General features: G+C 31.6%; 3 protein-coding genes across 6 annotated transcripts; 1 reads left to right on the forward strand and 2 right to left on the reverse strand.

The window, feature by feature from the left end:
- Nucleotides 1-774: 774 nt before the first annotated feature.
- Nucleotides 775-6,885, reverse strand: LOC106770079 (disease resistance protein RGA2-like). Of its 4 annotated transcripts, XR_002669397.1 has the most exons (4): nt 4,065-6,885; nt 1,496-1,686; nt 1,198-1,349; nt 775-971 (listed from the first exon to the last, which is right to left on the reverse strand). XR_002669397.1 is itself a non-coding variant. In XM_014655905.2 (2 exons), the coding sequence occupies exon 1, from the start codon at nt 6,694-6,696 to the stop codon at nt 4,084-4,086; it is 2,613 nt and encodes an 870-aa protein (XP_014511391.2). In that variant the 5' UTR covers nt 6,697-6,885; the 3' UTR covers nt 2,076-2,100; nt 4,065-4,083. The 4 variants fall into 4 exon arrangements, 1 of the variants encoding a protein (XP_014511391.2); XR_002669396.1 differs by having other exon boundaries at nt 775-1,349; XR_002669398.1 differs by having other exon boundaries at nt 775-1,349; nt 1,482-1,686.
- Nucleotides 6,886-11,225: 4,340 nt separating this feature from the next.
- LOC106770760 (NAD(P)H-dependent 6'-deoxychalcone synthase) lies at nt 11,226-14,208 on the forward strand. The gene is made up of 4 exons (XM_014656553.2): nt 11,226-11,678; nt 13,156-13,399; nt 13,492-13,671; nt 13,906-14,208. Exons 1-4 carry the CDS (start codon nt 11,350-11,352, stop codon nt 14,104-14,106), a joined length of 954 nt encoding a protein of 317 aa, XP_014512039.1. The 5' UTR covers nt 11,226-11,349; the 3' UTR covers nt 14,107-14,208.
- Nucleotides 14,209-15,576: 1,368 nt separating this feature from the next.
- Nucleotides 15,577-16,230, reverse strand: LOC106770080 (uncharacterized mitochondrial protein AtMg00810-like). Its single transcript, XM_014655906.1, has one exon. It carries the CDS (start codon nt 16,228-16,230, stop codon nt 15,577-15,579), a length of 654 nt encoding a protein of 217 aa, XP_014511392.1.
- Between the last annotated feature and the right edge of the window lie 23 nt (nt 16,231-16,253).

Consider the following 16,253-nt stretch of genomic DNA (forward strand, 5'->3'; position numbering starts at 1 on the left):
ATATACTTAAAATCATCAATTTAAGTCTACTTGAAAACTGAACATATGCAAAATTTAAGTGTTTCTCTTCAAATAAACATAAAACATAAATTTGAGTCTGCTATCAGACAAACAGACTTAAAGTAATGCCTTTTATTTACAATAATATCACTGCACAGTTTTTTAAGTCGGTTCCCTTGTGAACAGACTTAAATTGATAAACTTAAAAGCTTGTTTTTGCACTGGTGAAAAAAAAAACATAACTATCATTAAAAGAGTAAGGGTAAGCTAATGACAATTTTTACATTCTAAAATTTAAATCACACAAATACAAATATATAAACCTCTTAAGATATTGACAAGTGTATCAACTTGTACAAGTGATAAAGTGAAAAGTCTAGATATCTTCTTCCAAAGAGACTTGTGGAACACTTAAAAACTCTTGCAATTCATAACTCAATTAGACAACAAAGCTCACAAAAATATAAAGAAACTCTTTTTTATTTAACATAGAGTATTTACAATTGTCAAGATTGTATTTCATTCACTTTCTTCTGATGTATTTTAGAGACTTTGAGCCTATGATAGGCTCATTAAAGTCAAATCCCTTGGATTTTACGGGGAATATTGACTGCCCCCACGCATCAACACGAGGCTTTCCAATGTGCTTTGTCCTCACTCACACACTTTTCAAGAAAACTTCCCAGAAGGTCACCCATCCCTAAATTACTCTAGGCTAAGCACGCTTAACCATGGAGTTCTTATGGGTTAAGCTACCGAAAAGAAAATGCATTTTGTTGATATGAGTAGCCAAATCAATTCCTTTAAGCTATCCTTCAACCATAATATCTCATACCTATACAGTCTCTAGATCCCTCTTATTTCGGTGGATGTTCGATTCTTCCATGTGGCCCTTCCATCAGAAGCCTGTCAAGAGCTGCTCTCTGTCCATGCCTCTTGCACCGACGATCACTCCCCGCCCTCGTCAGTGCCTGAGTGTCACATCAAGAACCACAATAAAGCCATGAGTGTTCAAGCCACAACAAACATTAAATATATAAATGAAATACTAACATTCAACATGGAAAGGATGTGTATTAACTTCGCAAAATACACAAGAAATTAATTTATTACATCTAATATCAACAAAAAGGTTTAGCTCTCCATAATGGAGAGCCTAGGGTTTATAAAATTGAAGAATATAGAAGAAATTGAAACCATATATCATAATCAAGGCCTCTCCCAAGGTTCTTGGTAGTTGCTCCATGCTCCAATGACACCTTCCATTCGCATCTCCGCCTCCAATTTCATGACCTATCTTCCTCCAAAACCCAAAGGGGGCAAAACTTCCATGGATGAAGATGAAAACCCTAACGAGGAGAATGAAGAGCTTATCAGCATCCTAAACAGTTTTCAAGAACCTTTCTCTTGCACCCTAGGCAATTTCTAGTCGTGAGAATGAAAGAAGATATTAAAACCCTCATGAAAACATATTTAAATACTTAATTTTGCATACTAGGTCCGACATTCTTGTTGGGCGAATTGGCATAGCTTGTTGGACGGCTTGATCTTGCTTACTAGGAGACTTATTCTTGCTTGTTGGACGAATTGGGCCAAACTAACTAGGCCTGAAAATTATACTTGAATGAATTGTATCTAAAGTATAATCTTTAATATATTCTTCAATCTTTTGGGATTTCCACTTATCTACAAAATATTTCACAAATAAAAATCAAATACTTTTCTTTGCAAAATTAATTAATAAAACCTTTATTATTTAAAAAGTAATAATAAAAATACCAATAAAAGACAAAAATAAACATAATAAAAACAATGATAATGACAATTATCAAAATACCTAAAACTTAAACATTTTCATGTTCTCATGAAAGTTATTATCAACCTATCATAATAATTCTAGAACAAATGACTTCTCAATCGTAATCATGCAGTAAAGAGAATTTCACTTGTAACTCCAAAACTCAAGAAAAAATGGCATGATTCTTTTTTACCACTTCAATCCTCAAAACAATTTAAGAGATAATAACTAAACGTTTTGTACCACTGAGAGTCATTGTCAAGTGAGCATCATCGGTCTCAGAGTGACGCCTAGTGTTATGGCTATTAGAGTCATAAATACCTCAATTAGCGTTTTCCTTCTTTACAAAATCATAAATGATTACCGAAACAGTGTTTAAAATGTTCTCTCATAAGATAATTACTCAACTCAATTGTCAACTCTGAACCACTCCAAAAAATCATACAAGAAATATAGTATGAACATTATATCAAACGACTTCATACTTTCAACTCAAACACAACTCAAATATTAGGCTTAATCATGTAATATAGTTTTCTCATTCATTCCATTATCACACATTGGACTAAATCAATCAATCAAATAATAGGCATATACCAAATTTAAGGTAAAAAAGGCAATGTACCAAGCATTCATCTAGAGAAAAAAATTGTTAGAATTAAAGATTAATGTCCCTTATCTTAGTTAAACAATAATTTTTACTTAGTTACTCCTTACAACTCTATTCCTCACTAATTTAACTAGATATATAAAACTTGAATTAAAAATCTAAACATATCACCATGATCATAGAACAACATAGATTCACTTTGAGCCGCATACATAAAATATTTGCCCACATGCAATTCAAAAAGCAAAACAATATAAAAAATTAAAAAAAAATGAACTTTCTTTGTTTTTCCTTCTAATAAAGTGAATTTGTACATGTAGAGTTTTTTGTTAAGAATACTTTTACTAACTATCTTTAATCTTCAAAAGAATGAAAATTGAAATAAGAAATGTTTCTACTATCTTTTATCTTTAAAAGAATGAAAATTGGAATAAGAAATACATGGTAAAAAGAAAATTTAGAAAAAAAATTAGAGATATAATAATTTTTATAAAATGAACTTTAATTAATAAAAAATTCATTTATACTTTTATTATTAAAATATTATTATGTTTCTCCTATTCTAAGTTCTCACACTTAGACGTGATGCGTAGACCTTTTTTTTTCAAATCACAACGGGTGATATGAATTTTTAACGTCGATTTGTCAAGTTAAAAGAAAAATATATTTATAGTAGAAGACTATGTGAATTTCTCTTTTTACTTAGTTTTATGCATGGGAAAAACTTTAGCTTGATTATGTGTTCGATAAAAATTCAAAATGAAATATTCTTAAGTCACATAATTAACAAAATATTTTAGCATTCCTAATTAATTTCTTTCTTTTCTTTACCTTTTTTATTTTAAAAATAATGACTATGGAGTATTTGAAATTTATATTTTTAAATTTTATTCAACTTATAATAATTAAAATTCTGAAAATTGTAAAGAAGGATAATTGGATTTTACAGATTTTGGAAAAAGGAAAAAATAGCAAAAAAAAAAAGAAATCTTTGAAAAAAAACTTTTATATTCTAAATTAGTTTTCTGAAAACCAATATAAAATGCAATTTGTTTTAATCACTTTGTTAAAAAAAATTTATAGAAAACCAATTTTTGAATCATCTTTAAGACAAACGATTTAAAAACTAACTATTTTTACACAAGTTAACCCAATAATCACAACTTGTTGAATGGATAAATATTAGATTTAAAAGAATTTTCTTATATATTTTTTTTTGAAAAAAATTGGTTATATCTAAAAGGTCTTAAATAAACGATGTAAAATTAAAGGGTATTCTACGAAGTTTTTTCTCTGTCCCAATGTTGATATCTTTAGCCAGGAATTGAATAAACATTAAAAGACGACATGTATTCTTCTTCTTGATTTGATCTATACTTGATGTTTACACTACTACTATCAATTATTAACTTACGGGTACTTTATTTTGTATAAAAGAAAAACATTGTTTCAAAAGTTCATAAGTGATAAAAATGTATAAATTTATAGAAAATACATAGTTTGCATATTAATAGGAGATTGCATAACTTTATGTTAGATCAGTCCCTCGTGAGGGGAGGGACTCACAAAATAGTGTAATCTATCATTTAAAATTAGAAAAAGGAATTGTTTAAAAATAATATTATAGAAAAAGTTAAATGGTTGAAATTAGCATACCTTTAGCTTTTGACTCTTATTAGGAGAATTCTTTTTCATTTTCTGATTCATCATAGCAAACAAGATTGACATGAGATATCTTGTGCCAATCCTGTCCAACTCTTGGCCTGTATCTTTTCCATAATTCAGAAGAACCAGTGACATTAATCACTTTTAGATTCGTGACGTGATGTATGTTATCAGGGAGTGATAATAGGTTTGGACAATATCGAACTACAAGTTGTTGGAGACAATTTAGAGTTGGTAGCCAATCGGGAAGCTCCTCAAGATTCATGCATTCTTCAATAACTAAGGACTGTAAAGAGTTGGCAGATCCTTGAAGCCACCGAGGCAATGTTGCTAGACTTGGCAAGCCTCTAAGAATGAGAAGTTTCAACCTTGAATCAAGGATTTCGTTGCTAAGGCCCATTGACAATTCCAACTTGTTGCACTGTGCAATCACTAAAACCTCTAAATTTTTTATGGCATGGAACGACACCATCTTTAGACTTTTACAATCTTGTAAAGACAATCCTTTAAGAGTGTGCAGTTGTATTCCTTTGAACAATGACTCCAAATTATCACAACGACAAAACCTTAAATCTTCTAAAGAAGTCAAACTTGCAACTTCTTTTTCTGGAAAAGTAGGTTCTATGGTGGTTATACCTAGGTAACGAAGGCTTACTAGATTTGCTAGTCCTTTGGGTAACTTTTGTAGCTTTATGCACCCCTCAAGGTTCAAAGTTTGCAAATTTTGAAGTTTGCAAACTGAATCAGGGACTTCCATAAGGTTTTCATTGTTCCAAAGGCTGAGAAATCTTAAATGTTTCAACTTTCCGATGAAACGAGGTAGACTTACGTATTCAGACCAATCTAAGATTAAAATCCTCAAGAATTTGCACCTTGAAACCAATGTATTCAAGAAATTTTCATTACTAGGTCCCCCAGTAAAAATGAAAATTCTTAGACTTGAGGGAAGAAGAGCTTGATCAAGCAAATTATCATTCATAAATAACAAATGATGGGCATTCTTGTATAAGTTTGGATTTGGGTGTATTATATCAAACTCACCCTTTGCAATATATATGGCAAGATCAAACACCAAATCATGTAATTTAAACCGACAATCACCTCCGAAGTCTTCATATTCTGAAAGAAAAGATCTTGACCATAGCTCATGCAACAATTGAGTGGCAACATTAGCCATTGATTCACTTGCCTTTGGTGGTGGAAGAAAACCAAGTCCTCCCCATAACATACAAACTTGAGAACTATAAAAATAAATGTCTTTTTGGTAAAGGGACAAAGAAGCAAAACAGGGTTTTAAGTATGAAGGGAGTTGATCGTAACTTAGTTTGAGAGCAGGCAAAATGCCTTTTACATTTTGTTTTAAATTCCAAATCTCATTGTCTCTTACACTTTCCCACTCTCTCTCATCAACCATTAAGAACAGTGAACTCCCCACCGTTTTCACAGCCAATGGTAACCCTCCACATTTTTTTACTATTTCTTTCCCAATTTTCAATAGTTGTGGATGTTTCATCTCATCTCCATCTTCAAAAGCATATTTCATAAATAGAGAAAGAGAATCCTTTTCAGAGAGACATCCTAGAAGGTACGACTTTGAGGATTTTGTGTGCATAATGGCAGCTACTTTTTGACTACGAGTAGTCACTAGGATTTTACTGCCTTCAACACCTATATCTATTATTTCTCTCAACTCATCCCATCTTGCAGGATCCTCGTTCCACACGTCATCCAACACAAGCAAGGACTTATACCCTTCAAGTGTATTTCTCAAAAGAATTTGAAGTTGCTCTATCTCAAAGTTATTGAAGTTTTCCCTAGTTGGATTTGGAACAGAATTGAGGATTTTAATGAGCACATTCCTAAGTTCAAATTCATTAGTGACACACACCCACATTCTCAATGGAAAACATGCATGAATTATGGGGTCATTGAAGACCAACTTAGCAAGTGTGGTCTTTCCCAAGCCTCCCATTCCCACAATGGGAATAATTGAGAGACTTTGGCCATGATCACCTTGCACCAGAAGTTTTATTATTTCTTGTTTATCATGTTCTCTCCCTATAACATTAGAAGGGTTTACATGAGAATGAGTCATTTCCCTCACGTGCACGACACGAGTGTCTTGGTCAATGATTTGAAGGCTAAACATGCTTCTTTGAGATGCAAGTTTGGTCAACCTGATGTTGATGTCTTGAATGTGATGCGCCATTCTAAGACGATAAACAACAGGATTACTTGATGAGAAGAAACGACATACCTTTCTTGAACAGCTTCCATAGGTGTTGACAGTGTGTTTTCGTAAAGCTTCGCACTCAAAATCATCGACTATGTCTTCAGCATCAGAAAACACGCACTTAACCTGAATCAACCATTCTTTTAGTGCACTGCTCTGTGAATTCTTTTTCTCAGCATCTAGGAGTACACCTCTGATGAATGTCATAGTTTCTTTCATCAATTCAAGGTCGCGGTTCACACCAAACGCTAGAGAAGCTTCTTGAAGGGCAGCAGAAGCAAGCTTTCCGAGGAGCGATTCTGCGGAGCTGAAAAGAAGCGATTCAGCCATGAGTTTTAAAAGTGGAAGAAAGAGGAATGCAATCGGAAGGGGTTTCTGAAGTTGAATCATATCACATAATTATGATATTTATACTGTGACCGAGCAATAGAAATGACTCTCATGCATTGCTTCCTCTTCGGGAAAGGTATTACATTAAATTAGAAAGTTGTTTTCTTTATTCTGCATGACTTCTATGCAACTTCTGGAATCATCAATGTCCAGTTGGAAAACTTGAAGGTACTTTTTGCTGCAGAGATGAATCTGTTAAAGAAACGTAGCATTAAAAAGAAGCTTAGAGAACATTCCTTCCTTTGTCTCATCTGAGACGTTTGGTTTATGATAAATCATGCTTCTCTCAAGTTCCAGTCCTTACACACGCAAAATTTATTCCTGTCAAATACACTTTATTCATTGATGATAATTATAATATAAAAATTAATTTTGTGTTTACATTAATTTAATTAACTAAAATAAAACTTAAAAATAAATATACTAACATCAACAAAAAAAACTAATTAAAATAAATATTCATCAATTTCACACCTCTAGTCATATTGATAATTGCGGTTCTTTTAAAATAATTAAAGTTTTTATTTAATAAGTTGAAAAAAATAAGTATTTGGTTTGTATTTTGCATATAAGTGAAAATTTCATATATTTGAGAAGATTATTAATATAATTGAAAAAATCAATTTACAAGATAGTTAATTATGTCAAATACAAATCAAGTAGTACAAATTTCAGATCCAATTCAAACACATTTGCCCAACAAACCAATCTACTTAATTATTTATATGATTTTGTATATTTGTCAACATTGTAACAAGTTTTCACTAGTGCAAAAATGTTGTTTAACGTCACTCAATAGACGTCGGTTTGTTGATAATCCAACGTATATGAGTGGATGGTGGCATTATTGTAAATAGCTTGGTCACGTAGACGTCGGTTTCCAGACAAAGCGACGTCTATGATATTGTAGACGTCGCAACTTCTGCAAACAAACGTCTAATGGCCTGAGGTAGGTCAAAAGACAGACCCTTGACGTCGGTGTTCACGGGGGGCTGACGTCTATAGAACTGCAATTAATGCTTTCACCTAATTACTAGGCGCTTAGACGTCACTTAGTCAACAGGCGACGTCTACGGCCTGAATGGAAGGCGGGAAGATAAAAAATCTTCAATTTAGACGTCCGGAATCTGTGCAAGCGACGCCTACGTGCTTGTAATTAATTATATTCACCAAATTCGAGGGCCATAGACGTTGGCTAGAAGGGGCACCAACGTCTATGTGCTTGTAAGTAATGATGTGCATCATTATAGATGTCGACGCCCCATCACAACTATCGCCAACATCCTTGACAAGACATCAAATGTCAATCATTCAGCTTCCTAGACGTCGGTTCCCACTATAACCGACGTCTAGTGGGATTCAAAAGGTTAGTTGAAAAGTTAACTTGGACGTCGAATTAGTAAAAGAACTGACGTCTATAGTCATATAGACGTCGGCTATCTGGAGAAACCGACGCCTAGTTTCATTTTAAATAGACCGTAAACTCTTCGCAGCGTTCAGTTTCTGATATCTTCCTCTTCCTCTTCTCCTTTTTCTCTCGCAACACTCTTCTTTTTCTCCCTTTCGGCACGTCTTCTTTTTGTTGCGGCATTCTATAGTTGTTTGTGATATATTTATCGTCTTCCTCCTCTCTTTTTCTCTCTTGCGATATTGCATCCCAGGTGCGTGGTTTTTTGTTTATGCTTACCGTTTGTTTAATCTTTCATTGATTATTTTCTGGTTCAACTGATTAAAATTTGTTTTCTTTGTGTTGTGTTTTAGTGCAGTTTTGTTCCTTTCTTGGGATAACGTAGTAACACATTCTCCCTTTGCTAGCTGCCTCCCGGAATAGCGGCGTCTTTTTGAATTTCTTGTGATCGTTTCAACCCAAAATCGACCTTTGGTCGTTGTCTAGTTTTCGTTTCATCGTGATTTTTTCCTCTTGCGGATGAAAAATGGAACTAAGCAACCACCCATGTTCGATTTTGGGTTGAAGGGACCATAAGAAATTCAAAAGACGCAAGCTTTTTTTTGGGGGAAACTAGCAAAAAGAAGATTGTGCTACTAGGCTATCCAAAGACGGAAATAAAACTGCACTAAAACACAACCACTGTATTAGATGTCGGTTAACCGACGTCTATATGTGCTCTTAGACGTCGGTCTTTGTCATGTTCGACGTCTATAGGTGCTTTTAGACGTCGATTAATGCTTTGTTCGACGTCTAATTAGTGCCTTTAGACGTCCATTCATATCAATGCCGACGTTTATTTACGTCGTTCGTGGGCACTAACTGACGTCATTATAGACGTCGGTGGTTATGATGTCGGATGTCCCTTTGACATCACTGGTTTAGACGTCGGTTTATGAATAGACATTAAAAGCCCAAAATAACTGACGTTAAACAGCATTTTTGCACCAGTTTTTGTATGTCATTATTGGGAACTTATGTTTTGTTTAGTCAATTGTATTTTATTTACTAATTTAATTTAAATCGTCTCTAAATTGTTTTTATATTTTTTTCAATTTTTTGTTTGTTTTTACATATATGGTTACATCTATGTTAATTATAAAACTAAAATAAATAAAAAAAAATCTATTTTAATCATATTTCACCTAAAAAATAATTAGTTTTTTAGTAACTAATTTAGATATTAATCTATAAATTAAAAATTATTGATAATCAAATTAGTTTTTATTATGAATAAAACATTATAATTGATTGGTAACTAAAATAAATTAATCATTAATATTATATATCAATATTCTTATTATTAAAGAAAGTAGTTTATAAATTAATTTTTAATTAAAATATTATTTCTAAACGTATTTTTTGTCACTAAAATTTATTATTATTTAAGATTTTTTTTAATGGTTATGATTATGTGAAGCATTGACTACACCTTAGTTTTCTCAAGATTAGGCAGTTTGTAAGAATTGGATTATGGAAAGTTCAATTTATGCTAGTAGACTAAATATAATAACACTTCATTTTCCTTCTATCTACTAAACTTATATTTATATATGCTTGAGCTCGTTTAATTACTGTGTGTTTCAATCTAAATCAATAATATCACTAAAAAAAAGTCATTTTTGGCAGTCCATTGTTATCATTTGTCTGTTTATAAAACACATTATTTATGTCATTTACTTTGTTTGTCAGTAATAAATCATTAAAACAGTAGATAAATACTAAAAAAAGAAAACAATAAAAAAAAATAAACAATTTGTAAATTTTATGACTAAAATTAGCATGTATAATGGAAGAAGAATATGATAACATATGAAAAGAGAGAATGTCAAATGAATCACTAAACAACACACAAAATAAAAAATATCATAATCTTTCTTTCTATTTAAGTAAAAGATAAATATTAGCTTCTCGTTATGAAATATATTTTATAGATTTAATTAAGAATTTAAGTTAGAAGTGATGTTAATATTTTATATGAATGGATTCACATTTTATTAATATTGTATCTTTTTTATGATTTTTTTTTTTCAAAATAATCTACTAAATGCTAAGTCTTCATACAAAATACAATATAAATAGAAAATCTTGAATATGAGGATTTAATGTGCCTAAAGTCTTCCTAATATGAGTTTGAGATAAATGTATCATTTTATTGTGATATAACTTTTAAAATACAAGTTAAAGATATAACTTTTAAAAATTTTAAACATATATATTACAACATTAATTAATTGTCAAACTTTTTTTAATATCCAATTAACTTAAGGATTATAATATCTTTAACAAATACAACTAAATTAGTTGAAAAACATAAATAATAATAAAAAATTAAAAAACAAAAAAAACTTTTAAAAGTGAACTCGACCCAATACACTTAGAAATAAATAATATTCATAACTGAATTAGAAGACATTAAAAAATATTAAAAAGAGAAAATTTTAATTAGAAAAGTGTGATGTGACTTTATTAAGAATAAAAACCAATCTGAAATACACAAAAAAGAAAAAAAGTTAAATATTTAATTAATGAATAAAAGTTTAATTAGAAATATATAAATTCATATCATCTCACCAACCCCAATTACACAAATTTTAACATCTATATAATTAAATCATAAAATACAAGATTTAATTTAAGATGTATTCATAATAGATACTTGAAAATAAATAAATTTATTATTTTATTGTACAATATATTATTTTAAAATATTTTAATATATGCATATTCAAAAATATATCTGTAAAAGATATTAACAATAAACCGATTGAAATGACACATGCATAGGCAGTGGCTGCTTCAATTTAGATTGTGACAGAGGCTGCCCTAAGAACCAGTTTTTTTATTCTTTCTCCATTAAAAAAGATACCACAAATAATAAAATTTTGGAATTATTTTTACTGTTAAATAACACGATATAAAAAAAAATGTTTGATTAGATAAATGTTCAATTCTGTCGTATGGTCAATACAAGTCGTCAATTTTGGAAAGCTATTTTTTATTCGTATTCGAGTTTCTTAAATAATTTGACATTAATAAAAAAATCCAATTATATATCCATTTCTAGTAGTAGTCGAATCAATTTGACATAAATATTTTTGATACAGTACCTGTTATATACAGAGATGTAAAGTATCCATGTTTGCTCACCAAGCATATGATAAATTTCCTAGTAAAGCAAATATCATAAGGTTTGTGAAACCATCATGTCTCTAACCAAAATTCCCCAAGTTTTGTTAAAATCCTCTTCCAACCAGTGCAGCATGCCAGTGATAGCACTTGGAACTGCAGCTGATACAAACAAAAACAGTGCAGAAACCACAAAAGTAGCAGTAATAGAAGCTATCAAACTGGGCTACACACACTTTGATACTGCTTCATTCTATGGATCTGAAGAGGCCTTGGGAGAAGCCATAGCTGAAGCTCTTCAACTTGGTCTAATCAATTCTAGAGAGGAGCTCTTCATCACCTCTAAGCTCTGGCTCACTGACAATTTTCCTCATCTTGTTCTTTCTACTCTGCAGAAATCTCTCCAGTAAGCAAAACTTCTTCCTTTTCAACATCAAAATTGCTGTAATAAGATTTTCATTTGTCGTTATGGCTGTTGTAATCAGTAATTTTCATTTGGGGAGGTTATTTCAGTGCATCAAACTCTATAGTTTATTTACTACTCAAAACAAAAAAAAAAAAATGTGAGGGATGCATTCAATTCTTCAATTTCTGACTCTATCTATGTTTTGTTTCGTTTTGATCAGTTACATGTGAACATAAATAAATTAATCTACCTTAAGTTCTGTTATATTCTCGGTGATTGTACTCAATTTTCAGTTGGAAATGTTTGCCTTAAGAAACATAGATATTAAGAGTTCAGTGACCAAATATGTTCTACAGAATATGATGCATATGCAGTGATGCACCTAACGGTAAAGTAGTAAAATAGCTGGATGTCCACAATTGTGAATGATAAGTTTGATAGGTTGGTTCTCTAACTTCCATGATCACCTTCTCTGGTATCCATGAATATATTGGTTATCTAGGTTCCATGATCAACTTCATGAGTTATGTTCAGGGTTACATGTATCTTTGCTTGAAGTTCTGATAAATACTCCTTTTTCTATTATTTTAGGCAACTTAACTAATTTTTTATTCTAACCCAGCAACTGTAAATGAATAAACTTTACACCCCACATCAATCTTTAGTATTTGAAGTACAATAAAACACAAGATACAACTAAGAAACTTACAGGACCTGTAAAAGTTAACAAACTGCAGTTGGGTCTAACACTGAGGCTCTTATAACAATAACATCAACAAAGGTTTAAGGATAGCTACATACACAAAGATTTAGCACAATAAACCATATAGTATAATGTCCTGGCTCTTATATGGTAAATACAGGATTATATTCAAAATTGTATATTTCTCGCACATATCTATAGTTTCTAATTAAACTGCAGATGTCATTTGAGATATCCTTAAAAAAACTAGTTACATTAACTAACTTTTTCTGTTTATTTGTAGATGAAAGAAGCCTAAGGATAGCTACATGTACAAACTTTAATGTTTTATGCATATGAAAGAGGCCACAAGCTCAAATCAAAAGTCTGTGCAGTTTTAAAATAACTGCAGGGGACCCTCACCCTTAAGTTATTCTGCTTCTGTTTCTTCTGTTTTATGTAGAAGTAGTAAAACCTAACTAAATGTGTTGAAGAAAAATTTAGTTGTTGGATCTTAATTGTGAGAGGTGAAGTTAAAAATGGATCAATAAGAGGGCAAGCTCAGGTGTAAAAGTAAAGTTGTGCCTTGGTGACTGGTAGTGAGATTTTCACTATAGGTATAAGTATATTATCTTGGAGTTTGAGTTTACCTCTAACTCGATATCAAAACTAGCTCAAAAGGTATGGATTATCCTTCATGTACTATTTTGGTGATATCATGAAATTTTCATCATGCATGATGTATATTGCATAAGGAATAAGAGAGTACAGTGCTGAAATGATGACATTATGCAGGAGGCTGAAATTACAATATTTGGACCTTTATTTGATCCACTGGCCTATCAGTGTGAAACCTGGAGATTGGGAAACTCCATATAGTGAAGAGCTAATAACAACATTTGACTTAAAGGGTGTGTGGACAGCAATGGAAGAATGCCAGAAACTAGGCCTTGCAAAATCCATAGGAGTCAGCAACTTCACATGCAAGAAACTTGAAGATCTACTCTCATTTGCTACCATTCCCCCTTCTGTCAATCAAGTAGTCCAATGAATTCATCTTGGTCATTTTCTTTCTCATGTTCATTTAGTTTGATAAGTGTTAACCTATTTCTTTACACTGTTACGAAATAGGTGGAGATGAATCCTGCTTGGCATCAGAAGAAGCTAAGAGAATTCTGTGAAGCAAAGGGTATAATCATAACTGCATTTTCTCCTCTGGGAGCCAAAGGGGCCAGTTGGGGCACCAATGAAGTCATGGACAGTGAAATACTCAAGGAAATTGCACAAGCACATGGCCGAACTGTTGCTCAGGTTACACTTTAAGATTACTTCATATTCAATCACTTGAATTCATCTTTTCTTACAGCACACAATAACTTAAATAATTAAGAATACATGATGTATATAATTACATCAAGAGACCCTTTTGAAAATAAGGCAACTACACGAACCCAATGATCGTTGCTGCAATACTGTTGTAGTGTAGATTTTGATTCTTGAACAGATGATGAGCAAAGTTATTAATGTTATGGGTTGTTGTCTCAGGTAAGTCTTAGACGGTTGTATGAACAAGGTGTGACTATTGCGGCAAAGAGCTACAACAAAGAGAGAATGAAGCAAAACTTGGAAATATTTGATTGGTCTCTTACAAAAGATGACCATGAAAAGATTAATCAAATCAAGCAGATTCGTACTAACAACGGACCAGTGGTGTTCTTTGATAACCTTTGGGACGGGGAAACTTAGGTTTCATGTCTGAAAAATAATTATCAGCACTTTCTTGAAGTCTTGAGTACACTGTATGATGTAATTTCTTTCTATTTTATAGATATTATGTTGTTTGTCCTACTTCTCACTTGCTGTGGAATAATATACATTGATCATCAATAGCTTTTAAAATTATATTAGTAGATGGAAAAATAAATTTAAAACCATTCGATATTCTTATAATTTGTTTTTGGAATTTGGATTCTATGGTGGATTTTTCTTTGTTGCTCTATTAAGGAAAACAATGCCAATCATTCGCTCGGGTAAACTAATATTAGTAAACTAAGGAGTTTAATTGTTATTTTATTAATAAACATTATAGAGATGCATACCTCTTTTAAAATCAGACAAATATAAATGTTTTTTAAGAATATTTTAAGAAAGATGAGTACAATTTTATTTGTTTATTATTATTATTATTATAATATATATTTTACATTATGTTATGAATATTAATAAAATGGCTAAATACTTTTGTTTGGTTTTTATATTTGACCATTTTTAAATGCGTTTTCACTGTTTTTAAATTTTAGTCAAATAAAATAATTTAAATGAATACTGTAAGTGTCAATATAATTTTTTTAGAAAGTTTCACTTAATTTTTATTAATTATAATTATGTATTTACTGTGTTCAAATTCTGTATATTTTATTTTTATTTTTAAAGTTGTATTTTAGGATTTTGTAAATTAGCCGAAAGGATTTATATATATTTAATGAATGTAATAAGAAAAGTAATAGAGAAATTTTTTTTTTCAAAATTTGAGATGCATCAAATCTTCTGATTTTGAAAGACTCTTTGGTTGGTTTAATTGCAGTCTTCATTGTTGTATAAAAATAGAAAACACACGTTCACCATATTAAGGAAAAGTGTCAAGATATTTTATTCAATTCTTGAAGAGATATTTTAATTTTTTTTATATTATTCTTATTAATTATAATTTTGTATTTATTGAGTTTAAATTTTGTATATTTTTACAGAGATAGTTTTACAGTGTTTGAGGTTACGTGTGTAGACTTCATGGAAGTATTCATCTAAAAAAGAAATATAAAAGACAATAGGAAGGAGAAGAAGAAAAACTAATATATGAGAGAAATAGTAAAAAAAAAAGTGTAAAAAAGGGAAAAAGAGAAAGATACATATATAGGAGATAGAAAAGAGGAAAGAACAAAAAGCAATAAATGGGAAGCGGTAAATGGTGCGATGCACTGGATTAGTTGGAATTGTATTTCTGACAGTCCCCCAAGCTTGGCATATATATCAATTGTGCTAAGCTTGGAATTTATGTGATGAAAGGTGGAAGGAGAAAGCGACTTTATGAGAATTCGACAAGTTGGAGAACTGAATGCATAGGGAGAAGTTCCATAGTTCCTTACTGAACTTTCTCACGAATAAGATGGCAGTCAATCTCGATATGTTTGGTGCGTTCGTGGAAGACTTGATTGGTAGCTATTTTAATGGCAGAGTGATTGTCGCAAAAGATGGTAGCAGGGTTGGAAAAAGGAAGACGAAGTTTGCTAAGGAGTTCAGTAAGCATTGGATCTCACAAACAGTTTGAGCAAGGACGCTGTATTCGACTTCAAAGGAGCTACGAGAAATAGTGGGTTGCTTCTTGGACTTCCATGAAATTGGTGAATCTTCAAGATAAACAATGTAGCCGATGGTAGATTTTCTAAAATCAGGGCACCCGACCCAATCAAAATCCCTGTAAGCCTTCAAGGTGATATTGCTTGTGGCTTTGAGAAAAATGTCTTGACCATAGGTGTTTTTGATGTAGTGGAGGATGTGAAAAGCAACTTGATGATGAGTTTGAGTAGGGGAGGCAACGTACTGACTGAGGCGATGAACAACGTAGGTTATATCCGGGTGGGTGTTAGTAAGATATACGAGACGCCTGATCAGACGATGAAAAACAGTGGGGTCAACATGCTGGTCACCTTTAAAGGAAACTTTAGTGAGAAAATTCATGGGAGTACTAACAAAAGCAACAACAAGCATCTTGGTTTCATGTAGGAGATCCAAGACATATTTGCGCTGGGAAAGGTGGATACCTGCAGAGTTACAAGCAACCTCGAAACCCAAAAAGTACGACAAGTTACCCATATTTTTTATTTTGAATTGTGCAT

The sequence above is a fragment of the Vigna radiata genome, chromosome 8 (genome assembly GCF_000741045.1).
Source record: "Vigna radiata var. radiata cultivar VC1973A chromosome 8, Vradiata_ver6, whole genome shotgun sequence".
NCBI lineage: Eukaryota > Viridiplantae > Streptophyta > Magnoliopsida > Fabales > Fabaceae > Vigna > Vigna radiata.